The sequence below is a fragment of the Osmerus mordax genome, chromosome 13 (assembly GCF_038355195.1).
Source record: "Osmerus mordax isolate fOsmMor3 chromosome 13, fOsmMor3.pri, whole genome shotgun sequence".
NCBI classification, from domain to species: domain Eukaryota; kingdom Metazoa; phylum Chordata; class Actinopteri; order Osmeriformes; family Osmeridae; genus Osmerus; species Osmerus mordax.
In genome coordinates this window covers 10,463,144-10,487,533 of record NC_090062.1, presented here as the reverse complement: position 1 = coordinate 10,487,533, position 24,390 = coordinate 10,463,144, and the positions used below count along the sequence as shown (strand labels likewise).

The 24,390-nt window shown below is 46.9% G+C and overlaps 4 protein-coding genes across 4 annotated transcripts; 3 read left to right on the top strand and 1 right to left on the bottom strand.

Moving 5' to 3' along the window:
* Nucleotides 1-1,664: 1,664 nt before the first annotated feature.
* Nucleotides 1,665-6,977, bottom strand: LOC136955715 (uncharacterized). The gene is made up of 8 exons (XM_067249442.1): nt 6,886-6,977; nt 5,925-6,064; nt 5,718-5,827; nt 5,341-5,600; nt 4,630-4,697; nt 4,341-4,525; nt 3,373-4,080; nt 1,665-3,176 (listed from the first exon to the last, which is right to left on the bottom strand). The coding sequence occupies exons 2-8, from the start codon at nt 5,987-5,989 to the stop codon at nt 2,206-2,208; spliced, it is 2,367 nt and encodes a 788-aa protein (XP_067105543.1). The 5' UTR covers nt 5,990-6,064; nt 6,886-6,977; the 3' UTR covers nt 1,665-2,205.
* Nucleotides 6,403-10,380, top strand: znf408 (zinc finger protein 408). Its single transcript, XM_067248740.1, has 4 exons — nt 6,403-6,479; nt 7,266-7,493; nt 7,713-7,774; nt 7,855-10,380. The coding sequence occupies exons 2-4, from the start codon at nt 7,272-7,274 to the stop codon at nt 10,139-10,141; spliced, it is 2,571 nt and encodes an 856-aa protein (XP_067104841.1). The 5' UTR covers nt 6,403-6,479; nt 7,266-7,271; the 3' UTR covers nt 10,142-10,380.
* Nucleotides 10,381-11,647: 1,267 nt separating this feature from the next.
* f2 (coagulation factor II (thrombin)) lies at nt 11,648-16,704 on the top strand. The gene is made up of 14 exons (XM_067248739.1): nt 11,648-11,783; nt 11,937-12,097; nt 12,246-12,270; nt 12,769-12,834; nt 13,029-13,131; nt 13,614-13,747; nt 13,976-14,284; nt 14,462-14,572; nt 14,908-15,034; nt 15,241-15,408; nt 15,524-15,697; nt 15,786-15,964; nt 16,135-16,205; nt 16,481-16,704. Exons 1-14 carry the CDS (start codon nt 11,711-11,713, stop codon nt 16,631-16,633), a joined length of 1,854 nt encoding a protein of 617 aa, XP_067104840.1. The 5' UTR covers nt 11,648-11,710; the 3' UTR covers nt 16,634-16,704.
* Nucleotides 16,705-17,115: 411 nt separating this feature from the next.
* arhgap1 (Rho GTPase activating protein 1) lies at nt 17,116-24,323 on the top strand. The gene is made up of 13 exons (XM_067248604.1): nt 17,116-17,213; nt 18,710-18,927; nt 19,604-19,699; nt 19,813-19,900; nt 20,088-20,219; nt 20,388-20,474; nt 20,566-20,664; nt 20,766-20,873; nt 21,017-21,093; nt 21,191-21,268; nt 21,388-21,516; nt 21,742-21,845; nt 21,934-24,323. The coding sequence occupies exons 2-13, from the start codon at nt 18,789-18,791 to the stop codon at nt 22,102-22,104; spliced, it is 1,308 nt and encodes a 435-aa protein (XP_067104705.1). The 5' UTR covers nt 17,116-17,213; nt 18,710-18,788; the 3' UTR covers nt 22,105-24,323.
* The last annotated feature ends 67 nt before the right edge of the window (nt 24,324-24,390 follow it).

The following is a 24,390-nucleotide window of genomic DNA, read 5'->3' as shown; positions in this document are numbered from 1 at the left end:
AACATTTGTACACGTCTGTACACTATCGATAGTGCACCTCATTGTCTCAACACGGGCGATGTCTTCATAATGTGATACATCCTGATGGATGAGAGCAGACTTGTTGCACTGTCTCATCTCAGGCCCATATAGGGACCCTCCAAATAAAGTGTGCCTGTTCAGAGTACAGAAAGCTTCGGAGTATGTTGGTAGTACTGTATCAGAGCTACAGTGGACTGCCTGTTTAACATAGTTATGGTTTAACAGGTTAGATAAGGTGACACACCAGGTGTCATACTGTTCGTCATGTGCTGTTGCAGTATTCCTTTGGTCATTCTAGAGTCATCAACAATCCCTCTATAAGAGGGTGTACATATTATCAATATATGCCGATTGTATCAATTATAGATTTTGTAATGAGCTTTGTAGTGACGGTTATCTAAGCCTGGGCCTATTCAGACTAGTCTATCCATCGTGTGGCTGTTTAAAAGAGGTGTAGTGGTGGGGAGTGGGAGGGGGGGGTGAGGGGGTTTTAAGCACATTCACCTGATGGATGTGCTTGCCAGCCCATACATTTGCTCTCCCTCTCCTCATCTGAATACTCAATCAGCATGTATATCAGCTGTGGCTTTCACAGCCTCTCTGCATGGTTGTTAGTTTGAAGTCTCTGCGGTTTACAGAACACGCAGGTCCATTAGAGTAGAGCAGCAACAGCAGATGCTTTCTGCTAGCGAAAAACCAACACAACGCTCAAAGCTATGATGACAAAGACATTTTATTTCCATCAACTGACTTTCACCAACTGACTTTTCCATTCTGGAGTCTACAAAAACAATGAATGTTGTAAGAGGTCAAACTTTGAACAACTTAAAACCAGAATGTGTGAAATTAGAAAAGCAACCTTCATGTATTTGCAAACTGATATAACCTGCTGCTTTCTGTCCTCGTTCTGCTAAACTGGTATGAAGACCATTACAGTAGTTCAATGTTTGTTCTAAAGCAAACTGAACAGCTAGCCTAAAAAGGCTATTATACAGGTACTCCCAAGCATGGTCTGGTCACTAATATACTGCTTCACTGTCCTGTTGTTCAGCATATCATTGGTGAGTCAGTACTTATCTCAACTTCTGTTACACTGGCATACTTCACTGTCGTCCATCTTGATTTAGAAAACACTGCAGTATCTCGGTTAATAAAAGTGTTTTTAGATCCAACTTGTGCTTCTTTCAATAAAGTGCTCAGTTATGAAACTGTTATATTCTTTTTGATCAGCATTGCGACTGCTCCAGCCTACTTTTGTAGAGTTAACATATTATGTGGTTTTTAAGTTACAGTAGGAATGAGTCATCTTTAGTCCAGGTTGTGTTTCCTGGTGAATGGCAGACAATACACACTATTGCAGCCTATTGAACAACAACACAGCCAAGCTCTGCTAATGATGACCCCTTATTTCCATGTAATGGGTAGTAGGCAGGAGACAGCAGGCTGTATGAGCCAGAGAGATTCTGTCTGTCTGGTTCTGGCTGTGATCTTTTTTTTTCTCTTTCTCTCTCTTTTGGCCTTTTCTGCCTCCTGCTCTTACTGCTGTTGCTGTCTCTCCTTTCGTACCTTCTTCTCCCTCTCTGGGTGCCTCCGTCACTGGCTTGCCATCCTTCTCTGCTCCAACCCATTGTTCTCTCGCCCTTGCTGGGTCTAACTGCTGTCTTTCTGTTATCATCCCCCTCTCTCTCCCTCTTTCCCGTCGCCCTCTCCCTCCGGAAGCAGACGCATCTGAATGAATAATTAGTGAATCCAATACACATCTTATGAAGTGGAAACTATACTCCAGCCAATCTCCTCCTGTATCTCCCAAGGCTGTGCATGCAGACAAAATAGCATCTCAAAGTCACTGAAATCAAACCGAAAGGTTTATTTGAGCAAATAAGGTCACAGGGGAGTTGAAAAACGATTTATAGACCGAGGTCACATTTCAAGGAACCTAGATAAAGTACCACGTGCCAATACCTGGGATGTAGCGTCAGATGTCCTAGCATGTAAAGAGCCTCTGGGTCCATGAGCATTTTAGTCAAAGTCTCATACTGCGTCTAAAATGCACTGCATGTAAAAACAAACTGTCATGTCAGCAAAGAGTCTGTTTGATGTTCAGAGTGAACATATGTGAAACAGCTCACATTGTAACATCAAACTACCAAGGGTGGTGTAACGAGGGAGGAAGGGGGAGGAGTTTCACACTTTCTTCTCAGCCTTCACGGTGTTGATCAGCTCCCTCATCACGATCATGGTCTCAGAATGCTGCTCCCTGAGGAGACTTCTCAGCTGGTCATACCTTTCCTCCTCTCTCCGCTCTCTCGCTTCTTCCCTCCTCTGCCTCTCCTCCTCCCTCCTCCTGTCCTCCTCCCTGTACCCCTGCAGCACCTCCAGGATGTCCGTCATCCTCCTCCTCCTTTTCTGACCCAGCAGGAGGTGCTGATCCCTGGGTGGAGAGGGCTGGCAGGGCATAGTGGAGCTGGAGGAGCAAGTGGAGGTGGAAGGGGGCAGATAGGGCTCGGTGGGACTGGCGGGTACCTCCACTATGTGTAACAGACTCTGGCTGACTCCCTCTTCCTCCACCTCTGTGTCTCCATCTGCCTCTCCATCTATGTCTTCATCTCCATTTGTCCCTTCATCAATCTGTCCATCTCCATTTACCTCTCCATCTATGTCCCCATTCATCATTGGCTCTGCTTGTCCATCTCCCTCTCCCTCAGCCCCACCCCCATCTGGCCCTGGCAAATCACCGGACAGTGGGAGGTTGAGGCGGTGGCCAATCAGGTTGTGAAGCTGTTTAAAGCAAGGTGGGGGGCGTGGCCTCCTACGTGTGGAGGCTGAGTTAGAAGCGGAATTGAAGGTGGTCCTGTGGGGGTCATGGTTCAAAACATAGTCCCTGTAGGCTCTGGAGAGGTTCCTCCACTTCTGGAAGCATCTCTGGCCCGCCTGCTCTGGCACCGGACTCAGGGGGAACCCCTGCTCCCGCAGACGACTCGCTATGATCTCAAAGATGCGCTTGGTTCTGGTCTTGTTGTCCCGGATCAGCCCTTGGATCTCAGCAGAGGCATACAGCTCCACCAGGGCCTCGGTAGCCTCAAGGTCCAGGCTGGTCACCTTCCCTTCAGACCACACCGACACCACTCCTCCATCTTGCACAGCACCCTCTTCTGCTGCATGGGGAGCAGGAACAATGGGTATAGAGAGACAGAGGAAAAAGAGAAGGCATTGATGGGAGGGTGTGGCATAAGGGAACCAGAGAGGAGGGAAAAAGGGAGAAGGGAAGCAATGATGAGTAGAGAGCTTGGCATCAGTTTAAGACACAGACCCTGACTGTAATATTAGCTGAACATGAGCCGGGGAACTTACTTCTTTCCTCCCCCAGCCACGATCTTCTTTTCCTCTTCTGTTGCTGTTTATTGCCCCTCCCCTTCCCTCGGCCCCTTTCCCCACCTGGCCCAACCCCTATGTCTTCCTTGATGGGTCTGGGTCTGGCTCTGCTCGACTTCCTGGTCTGAGCCTCTGGGTCGGAGGAGCCAGCCTGAACCCTGAGCTCTGCCTCTGAAGATGACGAAGATGATGAAGAGGGAATGCTTAGGTTGACCGTCTGATTGGACGGAACCACAATAGCGTAGAGAGGCAAGGTAGGGGGCGGAGCTACATTTTTGGACTTGACCTTAGCCCCGCCCCAAGCAGAGCAGTCTGCAGCGGCGGCAGCCATCTTGGAGCTGAGCCTCTGGCCCATAAGGGCATGGAACTGCTGGAAGAACTCGGGCTGCTTCCTGCGGCTGCCGTCCAGTTTCTTGTTGGCCAGCAGGTAGTCCCTGTAGGTGCGTTCCATGTTCCTCCACTTCTGGAAGCAGCGCTTCCCTCCCTGCCAGCCTGCCTGGCTCACCACGAAGCCTTGCGCCTCCATCCGACCCGCAATCACCTCAAACACCTGCTTAGTCTTGGTGGTCCGGTCACTTAACAGAGCCTGGATGTCCGGTGAGCCGTAGTGCTGGATCAGTGCCAGCGTGGCCTCGCGGTCCCTCGCAGTCACGTTCCACGGACTGGACCACACTGGGCTGTCCTTCTCTATGGATGGGTGGTGGTGGTGGGGGGTTTTGGAGGAGGGGGGGGGGGAGATGGTCCTGATCATGCATCTGATTATTTTATCACAATGTAAGAGCTCCCTCTGGTGTCTTGAAAGGAAATTTGAATATTACATTTGTGAAATGGATAAGTCCATAATTTTTGTTACATACTAATATTTTTATGTTGAGGTGTATGCATGTGTATCTATTGTATACAGGTGTGTATGTATGCATAAATATGTGTATATGAGTGTATGTTACCTGTGTTCAGGTTGTTGACTGTGTCCAGGGACATGCTGTGAAGTCGGTCCATGTACTCCTGGCTATATCCGACCCTCAGTCTGTCTCCCACTGCTAGTTCACGGCTCACCTGGAAGTAGATGTGATCGCCATACTGGAACGCCGTCAGGTTACGCTCGCCCTCCTCCGAGGAGGTACGCACATACCTGCATACAAACACAGTGTTTGTACCTTAGCTATAAGTGTATGTTTGAGTGTGTGAGTGTGTGTGTGTGTGTGTGTGTGTGTATGTGTGAATGTATAAACCTACCTCATCCAGTTGGCCTTAGTCTCATCACTACCATCTATAGAGCGATAACAGTTGTTCTCATCCACCAGCTTGAGAGGAAAAGTAGAACAACACTATTATCTTTCAGGGTAAGAGTAGTTAAAAACAAACACTTGGGATTGAAAGATTTTTGGCAGTTCAATATCAGCTTTTTGTAAATCAGTGTATATCAGATTTTTTTAATATGATTTATATTTTTGGATTGATCCATTTTATGTTTCGTTTTTATATTATTTTGTGCTATTATAAATGTTTTTATTGTATTATTAAAGTATTTTTTTGTACAAGGGGGGCTATTTTTATTCTGTACATTGATTTGATAAAAACAATTATATAAAGGCAAAGTAATTACTTATCATGTACATTTATATTTAGTCATTTAGCAGACGCTCTTATCCAGAGCGACTTACAGTAAGCACAGGGACATTCCCCCAAGGCAAGTAGGGTGAAGTGCCTTGCCCACGGTCACAATGTCATTCTGCACGGCCGGGAATTGAACTGGCAACCTTCAGATTACTAGCCCGATTCCCTAACCGCTCAGCCACCTGACTCCCTACACATCTTTCACCCCTCCTAACCATCAGCATCAATATCCGTAGAAAAAAATCTATATTGGTCTACCTCAAAAAGAAACACGCAAATCTAAATAGTTATTTGCTATGAACCCAAAGGTCCCAGACTTCAGATACTCACCATCCAGGAGAAGAAGCCAGAGGACTGGTCCTGAGCCACCACCTCTCCTTGGTAAGGTCCAAATAGCACTCCCCGGTGAAGGTCCGGGGAAACACAACACACGTCCACCTCTCCGCCCTCCTGTAGCACCTCCACACCGCAGGGTGCTGTAAGTGCTGCACGGTTAGGCACGCCTACGGGAACCGGGGTGTCTGGCACAAACACTGGGGGGCCGTGAGTGGGGCACTCATCCACAAAGTACTCCTTACATTCCTCGCAGACTGGGCACAGACACACAATAAATGTAAGAGGTATGTGTGAGAGCAAGTGATGTTGCATCAAACGTTTCCGGAAAGGTGCTCTTTTCTCCAGCAGGATGTGCTGGAAGTGGTACTCACACCAGAGGTCCAGTCTTTGGTGTCTCTCTATGGTGAGAAGCAGCTGTTCCACCCTCAACCCCTGGTCATGGTCCTCTGCTTCATTCTGGAACGTCTCCAACTCCATTTCACTGTGGGATGAGTTGAGTTGCAAAGAGAAGTTAACTAAACAGGTATAATTTCATTAACACACAACCTCACTTCAAGATATGGGTAGGTTTTCCTTACTCTGTTGAGCAGAGTTGTACATCTGTGGAGACATGGTGGTTCCGAACAACTAAGGACTCTGCCATGAAGCTGGTGACTGGTCTCTCCACAACCGGTAAGGTCCCCTCCGGCCCAGCCTCAGTTTACCATGGCATTGCTACCTGGCAACAGAACAGCAATACAGACTATGGTCTGATTTATACTAAATCTCACCGTGACCGCAGGAACGCACACCTGCAGGATGGTGGTCCTGTACATCGCGTACTTACTACTCAGTATTGCTTGAATATGTCTTATCTATAATACACTATTTTTTTTAAACAATGCTGTTTTTGTAACACAATTTAAAGCTTAAATTGCATGCAACTATTGAGTAGTTAAGACACTTGCAAGCTTATTTAAGGTTTCGCGTATGCCAAAAATGAATATAGGACATGTTTCCTTTCGGACTGTTTAAACGGAAACTATTTTAACTTCCGGAATTTGTGCTTTTGGCTGGCGAACGATAATATTCCCGGAGTTTTCAAAGGAAAAAACTGTTGCTAAGGACTGATCAAGACCCCGAATATACCCTGGGTTAGTCGAAATTATTTCACATGTTGCTGTCACATGTCAAGCAGCCTAGAGCGATAGTATCTTGATATTGATGCCATGTAAACTACATGTGTGTAGTGCTCAGTGCTAGCTCGGAAGCTATCTAGGAACGGGTTGTTGTACTAGGCGACCGTTCACACATTAACACAGCTATCTAGCTGTCGCTACCAAATGACAAATTAATTATTACGTGGTCCATAGCCATAACCTCCTGCCGTTAAACATGGTAGATGCTTGCACATTTAGTCTCATACACATAGATAATCACTTAGCTAGCTACAGAGTAGGCTTGATATCTTAGCATGCTGCTGCTGTGCACTGCTGGCTGCAACTTGAGTGTATTATTCTGTGCTGGATGCCGTGCACTTTTTCTGAATGATAAGCTTACCTAACTTTACAGCCCCGACTTCCTCTTTACTATTTTTCGATCCCAGCTATTCAGCTATTTTTATATTGTAACTAATGAATTGCAAATCTTAGTGAACATAAGTGAACCGGGTGGCATTCATACAACCGCCCCATCTCAATGACGCGCATGCTCCTGGTCCTGCAGAGCAGATATGACCAGCCAAACAGGCTAGTGGCCAACGCAACGACATAAATAACAAAAAAAATGGTCAATTGTCACCACAACGTTAACCGATAATGAGTAGCCCACATACATGGCCGCATAACTTCATGTTATATGTTAAAGATAAAGTGAGAAATACAGTGTATTTGATATTATGACTTGATCGATGTTGTGTGTATGTTTTTGATGTATTACAGAGTGTGATGGAGTCTCCAGGTAGCACGAACGGGTCATTAGACCAGGCCTTCTACCTCTACAGCATGCTGCGGTCGGTCCCCAGAGGTCTGGCAGTGGGGCCCTCCCTGGCCAATGACGGCCAGCTTGGACTTTGGTGTGTCAGATGTGCAGTGCCAAGAGGTGCCATGCTGGGGCTGGAGAGCCAGGCTCAGGCCCACTGTCATAGGGAGGGCAAGAGGGAAGAAGAGGTGGGTCTCTGTAGGCAAGGACCTTGATAGATTCGTGATCTGTGGAGGCGTAATTGATACAATATTTTGAAACATATTAAAGCGTAAAACAGTTATAGAGGAAACACTAACAAACGTGTCCTGATATCAACAGTGGGATGTAAATACCAGTACATTTCCGATGGACAAATTGATACATTTAATTTGATCCTTTTGTGTTTCATATTCTCATCTTCATAGATGGATGGAGAATGGCAAGGGGTGGTGAATGGGCCTCTCTGGGACCAGTTCTACTGGGTCAGGTACAAGTTAGTAACTGGTGATCTAATCCAAACTCAGTAGTCATTCTAAGAGACACCATTTCTGTGATCTTGCCCTGTAGGTTTGCGTGCAATGCCAAGGGGAAGGAGGAGAGGAATGTGACAGTCCACCAGCTGGCTGAAGGCCTCTTTCTGAGGGCCTGCCAGGACATATCCCCAGGGACAGAACTCCTTCTCTGGGTTGGGGAGTCCCAGACTTTGCCTGAACCCCTAGAGAAGTCTGTAGGAGGTCAAACTGGGCCAGGTACACCACTAGGGAAACCTCGGAAACAGGAAGCCCCTCGAAGGTCCAGAAAGGAGACAATTTCTGCCACCAGTCCAGTGGTAGCGGAGCAACCTTTAGTCTGTGGAGGAAGTGTGTCGTACACCAGTAAAGATGGGGACACTGCACGTCCTTGTCTAGAGGAAGAGCCTGAGAAAGGGGGGGATGAGATGGAAGAGGAGGGTGAGGATGAGGATGAGAGGGATGAGATGGAGAAGGAGGATGAGAGGAATGAGAAAGAGGGGATGTGTAAAAGCCAGACTCAGATCAGGAGGAGCAAACCTCTTATGTACAGGAGGAAGAAGAGGCCCACAAGGAGGAAAGAGAAGGAGCGGCTGGAGAAAAGAGGAAGGACAGAGGACAACAAAACTGCGGAGCAGAATGGAGGAGTGGATGGGTTTAGAAGCATCAAGGTAGAAAGTGTTGCTCTCGACAGAGCTGCCTTTACAACTCTGTTGCTGCCTGGGGCTGAATCAGGGGATCTAGGTGATCAGGACCAAGCCGAAGGTCCTACAGCTCAAGCCCCTAGGGCTAGTTCTCGTCTGGCAGCCAAACCCAGGAAGGTGCACTCATTACTCAGCCACATCAACCACCAACTCCAGGAGCGTCAGAGTAGGTCTCTGGGAGGTCAGCAGAGGATCCAACGGGGTTTACCCAGAGGCAGGGCAAGAAACCAACATCCAGTGAGTAGTCATACAGATAGAGAGAGACCAATCTCCCAAGATAAGTCTGTACAGAAGAAGAAAGAGCCAGATTCTACGGATCGGTTTCAGTTTGACACCAGGGAAAGGAGGTATAGATGTGACCAGTGTCCCAAGAGCTTCTTCCAGTTGTGCCACCTGAAGAAGCACCAGTTCACCCACTCAGGCTTCAAGCCCTACTCTTGCTCCGAATGTTCAAAAACCTACAGCTCACAGGAGAACTACAAAGCCCACATACTGATGCATCGTGGGGAGCGGCCATTCAAGTGTCAGCAATGTGACAAAAGCTACGGGGTGAAGAGAGACCTCCGGGAGCATGAGGTGCTCCATACCGGCCAGCGCCCATTTGTGTGTGACATTTGCAGCAAAGCCTTTGCCCGCAGGCCCTCTCTCCGGATACACCGGCAGGCTCACCGGGCCAAGGAGCAGAACCAGCCACCAGTCAAAACCTGCTGCCCAGTCTGCTCCAAGGAGCTGGCCAGCTCCGGTTCCCTCAGGAACCACATGCGTCTGCACACGGGCGAGCGACCATACCCCTGCCCACATTGTGGGAAAACCTTCCGCCAGCGTGGAAACCTGCAAGGACACCTGCGCATCCACACAGGAGAGAAGCCTTACAGTTGTGTGCACTGCGAGCAGAGCTTCTCCCAGGCCCCTGAGCTGCGCAGGCACCTGATCTCCCACACTGGGGAGGCGTACCTCTGCCCTGTCTGTGGTAAGGCCCTGAGGGACCCCCACACCCTGAGGGCCCACGAGCGCCTGCACACCGGGGAACGGCCCCATCGCTGCGAGGAGTGTGGGAAAGCATACACCACGGCCACCAAGCTGAGGCGCCACATGAAGTCTCACCTGGAGGAGCGTCCATACAGCTGCCAGACCTGTGGGGCTGGATACACTTTGATGCAGAGCCTGGTGCGACACCAGCTGTCCCATCGCCGGAAGGAGGAGAGGACCGGGGCTGGGGAGCTGGAGGATGCTCTTGCAGCTCTGGAGGCCAGTCACCCTCGTCCTACGAGGGGCCGCCCCAGGAAGACACCTCGCAGGGCGGTGGACAAGACCTGGGATCAGCCCCCGGATCTGGGCCTGGTGGAGGGGGGAGAGGACCAAACAGTGCTGTATGTCCAGACCCTGGAGGACCTAAGTGTGTCCAGTTCAGGACAAGTTATTCTTGGCACATCAGACTCTGCCCTCTCTGTCAATGGGGTGATCTTAGAGGAAGGGGCTGGACAGCTCAGCCAGGAATTGCTGGAGATCATTGTCTCAGACTCTAACGAGAAGTGCATTGTTGTCCGAGAGCACAAGGCCCACGGTAACCTGGTCATTCTACAGGGAGACAATGGACTCAGCTCCGTGGCCCAGACCGTCGAGATAGAGACAGGCATCTAGAGCTAACACGTACACTGTCCTCTTCTTCAGTTTTCAATTCAGCTCTGTTTTGGTTGAAAGGTTTTCATAGTTCAGCTTTGAAGATTGTGAATACAATGTGTGAGATGTAAACTGAGAGCCTCTGTGCTGATAAATGTAGACCTTAACAAGCATCGTACTATTTGTTAATACTTTGTTGATCTATAAATGTTGCTACTTGTGATTCAGATATATTTTATGAACAAGTTATAAGGCAAATAAAGAGATGTCAAACATCTAATTTACAAATGTAGTCATAAGCCATTTACAGATTATTTAAGAATCAACAAATGTTTGTAACATGCTTAACATAGAAATACTTTACAAATGCTTCACCCATGTTATTAATCAACAATCTTAAGCAATTGGTCCTAATACACTGCTGTTCTCTGTTGGAGAACCAGAATGTTCCATTGAATCAAATTTACACAGCCCTTTTTACAAACAGTATCACAGAGAGATTTACAGATGATCATAGATTGGCATCTAAACCCTCAAGGACGATAAGAAAAAATCCCAGGAAAACTAGAGGGAAAAAAAGAAACATTGGAAGCAGGTGTACTTCTTGATTAGTTAAAGGGATCTGCAAATATTGACTCAAAAGTGTTGAACCTTGTCACCCATTGCTGGTCTGCACCAGATGTTCCTTTTCAGCACACTGATGTCTGAAACTATGACAGCTTTTACATTTCACTTGCCTCAGAGATGCATCATTCTGAATGTTCTAGTTCTCTGTTGTAAGGGACCAAAATACGTCAGACCTCTTCAGAATGAGCAGAAAATGTTGAAAGCTACATGGCTTTAATTGAGTTAACCACACAGCTTTGATCAACTCGATTTACTCCAACTTTTATAACTGACAGACATTTCAACCAACAAAATGACATACAAAGATGAGTATTGGTTTTACAATCCTGTATTTGAAAGGTAAATATTGAATCTGTTGGACAGGAGTCAGTAGCAGACAAGAGTCAATAAATGTTTCGGTTTTTGTTCAATTTGTGTGTGCGTGGGTGACACGTTGTGTCAATGGATAGAGTACCGTAGCATTGTGAGCACATAAAAATTTTCCTCTTCATTTTTTCATTAATGTCAAGGTGTATGTAGACAGACCAGAGAAAATAGCTCATATATAACTGGTGTAGCTAGCCATGATAGTAGCACACAGTGTGAATTATACAATGCCAATCGGGGGGGTCAACTTCTTCTCCAGGGCATAAAGTAATATTTACGATTACAGGTAAGAATGATATATCGACCCCCCCGACCTGTTGTTTTTACCTCTTTTGGGGGGTCCAAGTTTTAATTAGGGGGATCAATCCACCCGAACCCCCCCCCCCCCTGTAATTAACACCCTGGTAGCACATCTATTTCAATACACCTTTGACAGTAGACCCATGATGAAAGTGAGGTTGATTGACCCCTGAATTGATTCTGTTCAATATTAACCAGCAAGCTCTGGGGGGAGTGAGAGAGAGAGAGAGAGAGGGCAGGGAACAGTAGTCAAACAGAACAGAGAAGACGTGATGTCCTAGGAGCTCCACACACATCATGGCTAATATAACTCCATCTCTTCTTTTCACTCTCCTGCTCTCAGGTCTCCAGATTACACTCTGTGATGACGGTAAGATTGATAATCGAAAACTGTTATGACTGTGACCTGATCAGTCCAGTCAGAAAACGTGGTAGGATAGGGTGTTAGATATGTATCCATGAGTGTGAGTTACTCTCCAAGAGTGTGATTGTGTGAGTTCAATCTCAAGTTGTGTGTATGCAGTGTTTCTGGACAACAAGAGGGCATCACAGGTGTTGGTGCGAGCCAAGAGGGCAAACTCAATATTTGAAGAGCTAAAGCCGGGGAACCTGGAAAGAGAATGCATTGAGGAGATCTGTGACCACGAAGAGGCCAGAGAAGTGTTCGAGATAACCGACCTGACGGTGAGAAGCATCACTGGAACTGACTGTACAACGTCTGGGCATGAGGAGAACATGGGGAGGCTTAACATGACAAAGAATAATTGTATTGCTTTTGGTGCTTCCCTCCCTCTATCTAATCCAATCATGTATCTATCTTTGTTTGCTTCAGACAGCGTTCTGGTTAACTTATCAGGGTACGTGTGTTTTCATCTTCTTCTTGCCTATTAAATACTTAGCACTCATACTGTGTGCAGGTGCTTAGTCATAACGAGCAGAGTAAACATTAGGTATTGAACCAGGAACAAAGTACAGACGGGCTGATTGCCCCACAACAGGCCTTGGTCAATTACTTTTTAGGTAGACTTAATTTGTGTTGCTTACTGCAACACAATGCATGTATCCATACCAGAAGGACCAGGTGTGAGACAAATCTAATACACTGTAGTCAAAGGTCGACAAAAGTAGAGATGTTAACATGCCTTGGTTGATATCATACCAAAATCAGAGAAAAATTATTACAAATCATTTACAATTTATGACATTTATGATTTACGCAAATTCTGTATTGCTAGGATTGGTGGTGGATATAGTAGCAGTTGCGTTTCCTGTTCCTATATGTTATGCTGTAATGTGAGTTTACTCATGTACTCCTGTATGTAATTTAAGTACTGTGTTTTCCTGTGGCATTTCAGACTGTGAAGGCACCTCTCTAAAGAGGACTAAAGACAACATACAGGTGGTGAGAAAATGTGTAGAAGGTAAACAACATGACCATGACCTGGTAAACAGCACACTGCAGACTAAAGTTATTTGGGAAAGTTCAGATTTCTTGTGACATATTATAAAATAATTTGTATATTAAAAAATTTTACAGTGTGCACACAATGTACTTGCTTGAGAGAACTCAAGGTAAGGTATTCAGTAGCTGAATATGTGTGTGTGTATTCTCCAGGAGAATGTGTTGTCAGTACAGGGCTGAACTACAAGGGCAATGTGAGCTTCACCTCGTCTGGGAAGCTGTGTCAGTACTGGAGAAGCAACTTCCCCCACCTGGTGTATGTCAACTCTATCACAACCTTTCTTCAATGATGTAAATCACAGGTGGATACTAACCTGTCATCCATGATGTCTTAACCCTTGTGCTGCCTTCGGGTCACATGACCAAAAGGTTCACAACAAACCATCGTTGTGTTTACCCAATTTTACCCAATACAAAAACAAATAAATAGCATTTTCTTTTAACCTTCGCAATGTGGAGGGTCTGAGACAGCCCAACGGTTAAAAGTTTTTGTATGCGGTAAAGTTGTCGCAATATGACGGTGGGTCACAATGACTGATGGGTCAGAATGACCCGAAGATAACACAAGGGTTAAGTAGCTGTACTGTACTAACCTGTCATCCATGATACACGATGGAAGGTATCCAGGAACATGGTTGGAACGTTCTGGATTAGAAGCTATCCTATTAGAGGCTGTTCTGATTAAAAGCAGTCCTGATGTGAATTCTGACATGAGGCTGTACTTTTGTCTCACTGCAGGGAGTTTAATGCCACTGTGGATACAAATTTGAAAGATAACTTCTGCAGGAACCCAGACAGCAGTACTTTGGGCCCGTGGTGTTACACCAGGGACCCAACAGTCAAGAGAGAACCCTGCACTGTCCCCATCTGTGGTGGGTTATTCTGACTTATTCTCGCCTTCCACACTGGACACACTTGGACATGATACCAAAAAATCTAGAATACCCTCAATGTACCACCGTATGAATAGAGGATAGGGGTCGATGTTGCTTTCCCTGTGAAGATGCTGTCATATAATTAACATATGGCCTGTTCAGTGTGGGCTTGTGTGAAGGGGGAGGGGCTATATGTGTTAAGTCTGACTGCTTCTTTCCTTACAGGTAAGGCATTTGTCCCTTCCACACCTCCGGCTGTGCAAAACACTAACACTATGTATGCTCAGAAGAAAGATTGCCTCTCCAACAATGGGGTGGACTACACAGGCACCCTCTCCACCACCCTGCAGGCCCGAACTTGCCTGCCCTGGACTGAGCCCTCTGTCCAGGCTAGGATCAAGGGTAAGGGCTTTATCCCTGAGGTGAAGCTAGAGAAGAACCATTGCAGGAACCCTGATGAAGATCCTGAAGGGCCATGGTGCTTTGTGGAGAACAACAGGACAACCATAGAGTACTGCGACCTGGAGCTTTGTGGTGAGTGTTCATTTGTCTTCTGATAGTGGGAACATGCGTTCTTGAGTCATTAGAGAGCATGTGTGTGTATGGTACATATCAGAAAACCATTCAACTTACAGTAACCAACCTTTGGTTGGTCCTTGGTTGATGGGTTATGTGTACAGTAAGAGTCAAAATCTGTTTGCTGTGTTTCAGACGACCCCATAGATAACTATCAGGATAGTACAGGAGGCAAGGAGAGGAGTGTTCTTTCTGGCCCCAGGAAGACCTTCTTCAGCCCACGTTCTTTTGGCAATGGAGAGCAGGGTGGGTTCTGAGCTGACATGATTTATTTGGCTTTATTGCCATGGATACAAGTCATTGATGTTATGTGAATCTGTTATTGTGTGTATTTGTTTGTTTCTGTGTGATGGGGTGATGGTATGCTTGTGTGTTGGTGTCTTTGGGTGTATGTGGTTTTGTGTTGGTATTTGTGTGTGTGTGTGTGTGTGTGTTGGTAAGTGTGTGTGTTGCTTGTGTGTTGGTATGTGTGCGCCTGTTAACGGGCATTTGTGTGAGTGTACGTGTGTTGATAAGTGTTTGTGTGGATGGTTGCGTGTTGGTATGTGTGTTTTTGTATACGTATATGTGTGTGTGGTCAGTGTGCGGTGAACGGCCACTGTTTGAGAAGGTGAACAAGAAGGACGCTAAAGAGCAGGAGCTGCTGGACTCCTACAGAGGGAGCCGTATCGTCAAGGGGTTGGACGCAGAGGTGGCCAGCGCGCCATGGTAACAACAACCACTCCTCTCCATGTCCTCACATTTCAGATTGAGTTGTTGTTGTTGCTGATGCAAGATTTGAAGGTTCTTTATTGCCATGCAACCCGAATAGGTGGCCCGGCACTGTAGCGCATGAGATTCATCCACTGTAACAATTACAGACACAGTGCTGCTACACATAGTTGTTACTGCTTACATGTTGTACTGTGTTCCAGGCAGGTGATGCTGTATAAGCGCAGCCCTCAGGAGCTGCTGTGTGGCGCCAGCCTGATCAGCGATGAGTGGATCCTGACTGCTGCTCATTGCATCCTCTACCCACCCTGGAACAAGAACTTCACGATTAACGACATCCTGGTCCGCCTCGGCAAACACAACAGGGCCAAGTGAGTCCAAAAACACTAGAATGGCTAGAATCAAGGACACCGCAGTGATTGATTGATTAATCCATGAATTCATCCATCTAGAAATCTAGTTGACTGTTTACTCTGTGGCTGCCAGGTTTGAACGAGGCACCGAGAAGATTGTGGCCATTGATGAGATTATCGTCCACCCCAAATATAACTGGAAGGTCAACCTGAACAGAGACATTGCTTTGCTGCACATGAAACAACCAATCCAATTCACTGATGAGATTCATCCTATCTGCATGCCTAGCAAGAAGGTAGCCAATACGTAAGTCAGCTATTCTCTTACCTTACCTAGGTATGAGTCTAAGCATTTTGTGCTGCATGGCCTACCCCCTCTCTTTGTCTCTTTCCAGGTTAATGTTTTCAGGCTATAAGGGCAGAGTGACAGGCTGGGGGAACCTGAAGGAAACGTGGAGCTCTAACAACAAGAATCTACCATCAGTCCTCCAGCAGATCCACCTACCAATCGTTGACCATGACATCTGCCGCCAGTCCACCACCATCCGTGTCACAGACAACATGTTCTGTGCTGGTGAGGAACTGAGGACCCATAAAGACTGACTGAGAACTGTTACACAATGCTGCAGCCTTCCTTGACCCAGATCAGATCTACGGATCTGACGCTCATCCACTGGACACTAGTTTCCTCTCCTGACTGTGGGTGTGATGTGTGATGTGTTTGTGCGTGTTTGTGCATTACAGGCTACAAACCAGACGACCCCACAAGAGGTGATGCCTGTGAGGGAGATAGTGGAGGACCATTTGTCATGAAGGTAAGTACAGCAGAAACTTAATAAACACTTAAGAAAACACCTTCACATGCAGTTATACTTAACGTGGCATATCAGATTGGGTTAGTAATATTACTGTACTATCACCATGCTACAAGTGGCAGCAGATAACACATTATCTCTGCTTGGTTATATAAAAGCATAGCATACACATATAGAACATACATAAATATCACACAGCATCTGGGTTTAAAGTCCTATTGGTGTCAAGAGAAGACAGACAGTATACAGATGGTCGTTCCTTGTCTGGTTTCCAGAACCCAGATGACAACCGCTGGTACCAGATTGGCATAGTCTCCTGGGGTGAGGGCTGCGACCGAGACGGCAAATATGGTTTCTACACCCACCTGTTCCGTATGAGAAGATGGATGAGTAAGGTCATCGATAAAGCAGGAGGCGACGATGATTGATCTGTCTCTCAGATTTGTGATCTCCATCCATCAAAATGAGAAGGAAATAAAAGATTTAGGAAATGATTAAACTGTGGTGTGATTATTTGAACACATTAAAATCTGAAGTATTTTTTACTCTGAATTGTGTACTAAATAGGGTCCCGACTTCTGACTGTGTAAAGCCTACTCAGGGGTCATTTACACGTGACAGTTGCTTGATATCGTCTGCTTTACTGCTATTTTATTAATAAATACAAATACATTAAACATATTATCGTCGAACGTCTTCATGTAGGCTTGATTATTTATACAATATACAATGTTTACAGATAATTATAATGTAATAATGAATACTGTAAATACTGGATATTATAATATTTACAGTACATTAAATAGGGATATTTCAGATAGCCTACTACTCGTGCACCTGTTACCGTCACACCTTTGCCTCGATCTCGGTTAGTTTCCATGGAGATCCCGCAGCACTCCATTCGCCGCCGGACAAAACCGGATGTTTGTGACTTGAACACAGCTGTCAAAAGAGAGCCAAGCTAAGCGAACCAGCAGCGATCCTCAGTTCGGTTTCCTTGATTAAAAGGTAAAACAGAATGTTCTTTAACATTTTGACAAAATATTAAAGTGATGGTATAACTAAAAGCTTTGTGATATTGTTAGCACGTATAGCTAACGTTTGCTTACGCGTGAGCTAGCGTAGCTACGTCGGCTGAGTGTGGACTCGGACTATTTCCTGGAACGCAATGAGTTGTCTGCATGTTCTGCGGTTACACGATATGCAATTTTGCAATTTATACCCATGTTGGATGTCTAGCTTGCTTGCAAATCTGACCACGCCAATCCAATGGTAGTTTTGCATAATAATTAGCCTCGTTAGTTTCTTGCGAACGTCATGTCAGTTTAGCAAACGATACCCTCCAGCAATAAGCCTGAACCCGGCGGATTTCAAAATGCATTGCCTGGTAGTCATCTGTTGATAACTCGATTTCACCCTTCTTGTGTAAAACAGCCACATAACTTGGTAGCTGTAGTTAAGTAACAGCAAGGTGTCAAGGCAAACGGTTGGGGGGAAGCCTAAACACATTTTCAAAAACGGACAAAACATTGTAAAGGCTTGTTGTTTGACAAAGGGTAGACATGGAGCTCTACAATGAAGCTCTCCTTTAGAAAATTGATACCTTACAGGAAGCTACATTATCCAAAAGAAAATATGTTTGTGGATTTCGATTTTTCAGTGAAAATGGCTATTTATGTCATTGCTATGGAATATCAGAATTTGAGTCACTAAGCTATTTCCTGCATTTGTGCGCATCAAAGGAATGTGAGGAGAAACCTCCCTCCTCGACTGGCTAATCCCCCCTCCTCCTGGAGGGGATGCAGTTGTTCTGCTGTGGTTTTCTAATCTGGCTGTGTGGAGCTGGGAACTGGGGGTTTGCCACAATCCAGCCACGCTCACGTGGTCTGCACATGCAGGAGTGTGTTTCTCCAGTTGTGATATTTAAAGAAGCAGACTGTCAGAACAGATCTTATCTGGAGAAAGGGGGAGACGAGAGTGTGTCGCCTTCGAGCATAATGCATAATTGCTGATTCTTCACACACCCCACAGCTTGGGAGAGAGCGTTGGATCACCCCATCGTGACAACGTGATGTGTGTAACTGTGTACTAGTGTCCTTTCATTGAATTGTATGTGATGGCATTTGCCTATTGTTGCTCTAACCTGCTGTACCAGCCTAACCTTGTCACAGATGGTAGTAGTGACAATTTGGCTTTCATGCTCCCTTCATGCATTGGGTGGGCTCTCTCCCTCCCTCCCTCCCTCTCTGATGCCCTCCCCTGTCCCTTTCTCTCTATCCTAACTGCGTGGTGACTCATCTCTAGCTCTAACTACACACACACACATGCGCACACACACACACACACACACACACACACACACACACACACACACACACACACACACACACAGTCTCACAGCTCAGGCAGAACAGCTGTATTTCTGATTGGGTATTGAAGTAATGTTGCAGTGGGTTTTCATCATGGTTCTCAGTGTTGATGCTATTCTCTGTTCTCTCTTACAGGAACCACACTGCCCCCCCCTTCCCAAGACCAGACCATCTCCCTTTGTAGCCTTTCACGTGTGGAGCCCCCAGCCCTAGCATGTCTTCCGACCTTCTGGTTGACCTCAGCGATGACCTTGGGGCAGACGACCCCTCCAGCAATGCACTGGATCACCTCAAATTGTCCCCCATGGAGGACAAGCAGTGGCCCCCAGACCTTTCCACCATGAGCAAGTCTGGTAGGACAGAGGGTTTGTTCCATGTCTACTGTGTGTGCGCACTGTGTGAGAAATGGAAATAAAGAGATCTGCACTCTGACAGCCCTCCACTGTAAACTGTGGTTGCTGTTGTGTGGCTCTGGTTAGTACAGCTTGGTTGGCCATTGCCCCCTCATGCAGTAAGCATACATTAACAGTGTGACTCTCATGAGTCAGTGGTGAGAGCTAGGAAGGGTTCTGGTGGAGCTCAGATTCACAGTTCAGCAGAGCTGCCCTCCAGCTGGCAGTGGGCATGATGGGGTTTAGTTAGCGAGAGTGGAGAGGAGGAGTGGAGATCGACAGGGGTGGTTGAAGGCTGTGGTGAGGAGAACAGGGGCGATGGGTTGATGGGAAGGAGGGGAGGAGTGGTTGAGAGGCACAGTGTGTGGGTGGGTGGATGCGTTGAGGAAGATGACATTATCTTAATAAGGTGTGTGCTTTAAGAGTGGCATGGCTGACTGCTGTGCATTAGTTAAAGTGACAGCCCATTCATGGTGACGATCCAACAAGGGTGATACACGGTAGATGAAAATGTTAGGGTTTGATACAATGCCAACACGTTATTATGAATGCGCAAACCCTTAATTATGTTGGAGTTATGCTTTGTATTAGCAGTTTATAATAAATGACACGCTTTTTCTTCCTGTTGTTGCTATAGAGACAGATATCACACGGCAGTTGGGGGAGGGGTCTCACCTGAGCTGGGATCACCCCTACTATGATATCGCCAGGCACCAGATAGTGGAGGTCGCAGGTGAGCCTCCAGCAATAGACCTGTTTGCTGTGGTTAATCATTCATGATTAGATATAGATGGGTACGTGACAAGGAAGCTATTTCACAGCCTTGCCCTCTCCTCCTCCCTCCAGGTGACGATAACTTTGGCAGGAAGGTGATTGTGTTCAACGCCTGCAGGATGCCCCCCCACCATGAGCTGGACCACCACAAGCTGCTGATGTAAGTCTAGCCCCCTTCTTAATGGGGGTGCTTAGGTGTCGAGGCTGGTAAGTGGGAGGATGAGGGGCTGACTGACCCTGAGAGATGCTGGAGAGATGGGGTTGTTCGGAGGGAGGTAAATGGTGGGAGATGTAAAGAGCCAGGCTGTCCGCTGAGCCTCCTGCCCCCCCCCCCCTTCCTTGCCCAGGTACCTGAAGGCCACGCTGGACCAGTATGTGGAGAGTGACTACACCCTCATCTACTTCCACCATGGACTGACCAGCGAGAACAAGCCCTCCCTCAGCTGGATAAGAGACGCTTACCGCGAGTTTGACAGGAAGTACGTTACCGGTTACCTACATGAAACGCGGTTTCTTGTGTCGATCTATGCCTCCCTCGTCAGACGAGTCTGAACGTGCTACTTTTCACAGTTTCTCTGTTGAGTTCAGTGTGCTGTATTTGCTGCAGGTTTGATGATGATGCTGTTGTTGATGGTGGTGTTCCTCAGGTACAAGAAGAACATCAAGGCCTTGTACATTGTCCACCCCACCATGTTCATCAAGACGCTCCTCATCCTGTTCAAGCCCCTCATCAGGTCAGCAGCCCTCCTCACCACCGCTTGTACTACAAGGTCCAGGCTGACCACTATGAGCTCACACTCCCTTGTGCTTTTTGTCTCTCCCCAGCTTCAAGTTTGGCCGCAAGATCAACTACATCAACTACCTGAGCGAGCTAGAGGACATCCTCAAGTGTGAGCAGCTCGTCATCCCTGCCCGCGTGCGAGAGTAAGAGCGGCGGGGTGTCTAAGGGGTTCACAGGGAGGTGGGTGCTTACCACCCTGTTCGGCTGGAACTGTAACCCCCCCACCTCCTTCTTTTGTCTGTAGCTATGACAACAAGCTGCGAGCCTCTCTGAAGCCATCGGCCCAGGTGCCCATGTCACCCCCTCGCAGCCCCCCCCTGCCCAACCAGCAGTTCGGAGTGCCTTTGGCAATGTGGGTAGCTACCCTGCATGCAGGTCTTTTTTGATGATCATCATATTTATATGGAGAATGATGATTATTTTTGAGAATATGTATATGTCGATATCGATATCATGTTAATATCGAGGATGATGTCGTTGCTAAATGTGTTTCAGTTTGAGACAGAGGCGCTCGGACAAGGACCCTATTCCTGTGGTGATGAGAGACACCGTCTCCTTCCTGACAGAGCAGGGTGAGAAATACACCAAAGTAGCACTGATGCTGCTGGGCTCTGCCTTGCTTCAGCTGTGTGTATAGCTGGGTGACTCTCCTGGTCTTCCTGTTGGCAGGTCTGGAGATCGAGGGCATCTTCCGGCGCTCGGCCAACGTCACCCTGGTGAAGGAGGTGCAGCTCCGGTACAACTCAGGTCTGCTACAGCGCCACGTACACACACACACACACACACACACTGCTGAAACATCAAAGGTGAGCTAGCCATAGACAAACCCATCTAATATTCCCCGCCTCCCTCCCCCCTCCCTCCAGGTGAGGAGATGAGCTTCTCCCAGATGGAGGACGTCCACCTGGCTGCTGTGATCCTGAAGACCTTCCTGAGAGAGCTGCCAGAGCCCCTGCTCACCTACCAGCTCTACAACGACATCGTCAACTTCCACAGTACGCCTTCCGCACACTCTTCAGCTTCACTGTCCCACGGCCGCACATGCTGACCCACTCACAATCACACACGACACACTCGCTGACGGTTGTGCTGAACACACTCATCGAAGGTCACAACCACACACTCTGACTCTCTGACACACTCGTGATCACACGCTCTTGACACATTCCCACAAACAGACCCTTACACTGTGATTGTGTGTGTGTGTTTGTGTGTGTCAGACATGGACAGCTCTACCCAGGTGTCAGCCATGCGCAGCATGCTGGAGAACCTACCAGAGGAGAACTATGAATCTCTCAAGTTTCTCATCCAGTTCCTGGCTCTGGTATGATGTCATTTCCCCTCTCTAGCAGCTGATTTGTCTATTTTCTTCTTATCAGACCATTGAGCTCATTCTGTGTTTTTATGTGTAGGTGTCTGCACAGAGTGAGGTGAACAAGATGACCAACTCTAACCTGGCGGTGGTGTTTGGGCCCAACCTGTTGTGGGGGCAGGATGCCGCCATGACACTTAGCGCCATCGGACCCATCAACAACTTCACCAAAACCCTGCTGGACCAGCAACACCTGGTCTTCTCTGCCTGAGGAGAGGGATCAGTACTGTACCTGCCCATGCCCCTGGCCTAGCCCCTGCCCTTCTCCCCCTCCCTGCCCTTGGCCCTTCCTTCAACCCTTACCCACCCCTTTAGGCAGCTGTCCCTTAGTGACCATGCCCCCCTTCCCCCCAGCCATCTGTTTGATGTTGTCCCCTGACCCCGTCTGTCTGAGAGTTGGTCCGCTCATGTGACTCCTAGGTGTTACTCCTCCCCCTCTCCCAGTAATGTTGCCAAATGCATGAGTGTAGCTGTAACATAAACTGAGGACCAGAGGAGAGATAGAAAAGAGAGAAGGAAAACAAATTCCCAGGGGAGATTGACTACCTTAGATTGCGTGTCAGCGTCAGGTTTGAGGGCTTTAAGGTCTCCCCTGTTGTAAACTCAGGAAGTTTAACCGTATAATTCAGCCGTGAACAGGAGTCTCCAGGTACAAAACCACGAGGACAATCTATTCTCCTAAAGATTCATGCCTCTTCAGAGGTCTATTAACGGTACTGGATGACAACTGATGTTCTCTGTGATGCTGTCTGGATCACTTCTATATCAAATCAACCATGAGTTCAAGTGTAGATGCCATTAGTATAGACGTCATGATCGCTGATCATGTTGTGTTTGCCTGAGCGTGTTTCCTGAACCAGTGGTTTATGAGCAGTTGGAGAACAGTTTGATTCCTGTTGTAAACACACTTATCATCCCTAGTGGGAGAAGGCTTTTAGTCACAGCTTGTTTGATAATCACAAATCTGGATGGAGCTACAGAGACCTAAAGCACTAAAATAACAATGATACATATGAGTATAAGAGTGTTTGTATTCTAAAGGATATGGCTTTTCCTGTGTTTATACATTTATAACCCGTCGCCTTACTTTCTAAATGTTTACTCATGATCAAACAGGACCGTGTCCCTTTAAGGCCTCTGGCAGTCTCCTGATAGCAGGCCTCTGCTGTGAGGAGCTCCTCGCTCTGTCCTCATTGTTCACTCTGTCCTAGCTGTAGCATGCTCCTAACTCTGTCATATAGCTGGAGCATGCTCCTAACTCTATCATATAGCTGGAGCATGCTCCTAACTCTGTCATATAGCTAGAGCATGCTCCTAACTCTGTCATATAGCTGGAGCATGCTCCTAACTCTGTCATATAGCTGGAGCATGCTCCTAACTCTGTCATATAGCTGGAGCATGCTCCTAATTCTGTCAGCATCCTTCTCCTGTATGCTCTAATCAGTCCGGCGCAGGATCTTTCTGATGCTTCTCACCATGTAACCTCTTCATATCCCAGATGAGCTGTAATCACAGTGATAATGCCAAGCGTGATTGTCATACATGTGATTACATCTAGCGTGATTTTTGTCATGCATGTGATTTTGGCAATCATGTAAATACATCGTGTGATTTCTTCATCCATATTTTTCTTTGCCTTAATAACAGTTTGGCAAGTCATCGGCAGCAACTAGCCTGTGTTATATGAACTAGTCTCTTGTGTACCCTGAAAGCCACTAGAGGGCGTTGCAGGGCTCAACTACAGGTTATGGTCACTGGGTTCAACTGCCTGACAGGCTGTTTATAGTGTTGGACTCCATGACAGGCTGTTGCGACGGTATTTAATCTGACGGGCTGAAGCTGTTTGATGTTAGCTTGTTTTACCGTAGGTTCTGAGTGCATTAACTAACCATCATTGTTGTTCATTATCAATTACATTGTTTTTCAAAAGCCTTACTTAGCTGTTTCAAATTGTCCATTTGTTCTGTTTTGCTCTTTTTCAAATCAACCAAAGAATCATGGTTGCATTGGAAACCTCTGATCATTTTCTTTATTATTTTTTGTACAATTTATTATTTTCCAAAATTATTTTATATGTTTTTGATGGCCAAACATGGGTGTGCTGTGACCCATAACACAGACTAAGAACTGCCCCCTGTCCCTGCCTGGTTCCCCTGCCTGGTTCCCCTGCCAGGTGACTGAAGAAGCCAGAGGAGTTAGCCTTGTACTGGGACGCCTGCTCTGCCTCGTTATTGTTTACTGTGTAATATGGATCCCTCCAGTCATGTCAATACTAAGATGTTGACATGCATACCAGTGGCTTAGTAGACCCCCCCTTTGTGTCTGTGTGCCTTACTGAAACAGGCACTTCAAAATATACTAGAGACCAACTCCTTGTCCTACTGTCCTGTATTGACCCAGTGCCAGTATGTTCATCTATTCTAGACTGTATCGTTGCTATGGTTCCTAGTGGTGACAGTGACAATTCCGTTTCTCTACTAGAGAACTTATCTTCCTT

Excerpts from the sequence above, each read along its gene's own strand:
- LOC136955715 (XM_067249442.1), bottom strand. The coding sequence starts at position 5,989 with ATGGCAGAGTCCTTAGTTGTTCGGAACCACCATGTCTCCACAGATGTA. Across the intron at positions 5,601-5,717 it reads CCAAAGACTGGACCTCTGGT|TCTGCGAGGAATGTAAGGAG; the intron begins GTGAGTACCACT and ends GTCTGTGCCCAG. Across the intron at positions 4,081-4,340 it reads AGTCAACAACCTGAACACAG|AGAAGGACAGCCCAGTGTGG; the intron begins GTAACATACACT and ends ACCCATCCATAG.
- f2 (XM_067248739.1), top strand. The coding sequence starts at position 11,711 with ATGGCTAATATAACTCCATCTCTTCTTTTCACTCTCCTGCTCTCAGGT. Across the intron at positions 11,784-11,936 it reads GATTACACTCTGTGATGACG|TGTTTCTGGACAACAAGAGG; the intron begins GTAAGATTGATA and ends GTGTGTATGCAG. Across the intron at positions 15,035-15,240 it reads GAGGTGGCCAGCGCGCCATG|GCAGGTGATGCTGTATAAGC; the intron begins GTAACAACAACC and ends ACTGTGTTCCAG.
- znf408 (XM_067248740.1), top strand. The coding sequence starts at position 7,272 with ATGGAGTCTCCAGGTAGCACGAACGGGTCATTAGACCAGGCCTTCTAC. Across the intron at positions 7,494-7,712 it reads AGGGCAAGAGGGAAGAAGAG|ATGGATGGAGAATGGCAAGG; the intron begins GTGGGTCTCTGT and ends TCATCTTCATAG. Across the intron at positions 7,775-7,854 it reads GACCAGTTCTACTGGGTCAG|GTTTGCGTGCAATGCCAAGG; the intron begins GTACAAGTTAGT and ends CTTGCCCTGTAG.
- arhgap1 (XM_067248604.1), top strand. The coding sequence starts at position 18,789 with ATGTCTTCCGACCTTCTGGTTGACCTCAGCGATGACCTTGGGGCAGAC. Across the intron at positions 20,475-20,565 it reads CTGTTCAAGCCCCTCATCAG|CTTCAAGTTTGGCCGCAAGA; the intron begins GTCAGCAGCCCT and ends GTCTCTCCCCAG. Across the intron at positions 20,874-21,016 it reads TTCGGAGTGCCTTTGGCAAT|TTTGAGACAGAGGCGCTCGG; the intron begins GTGGGTAGCTAC and ends AATGTGTTTCAG.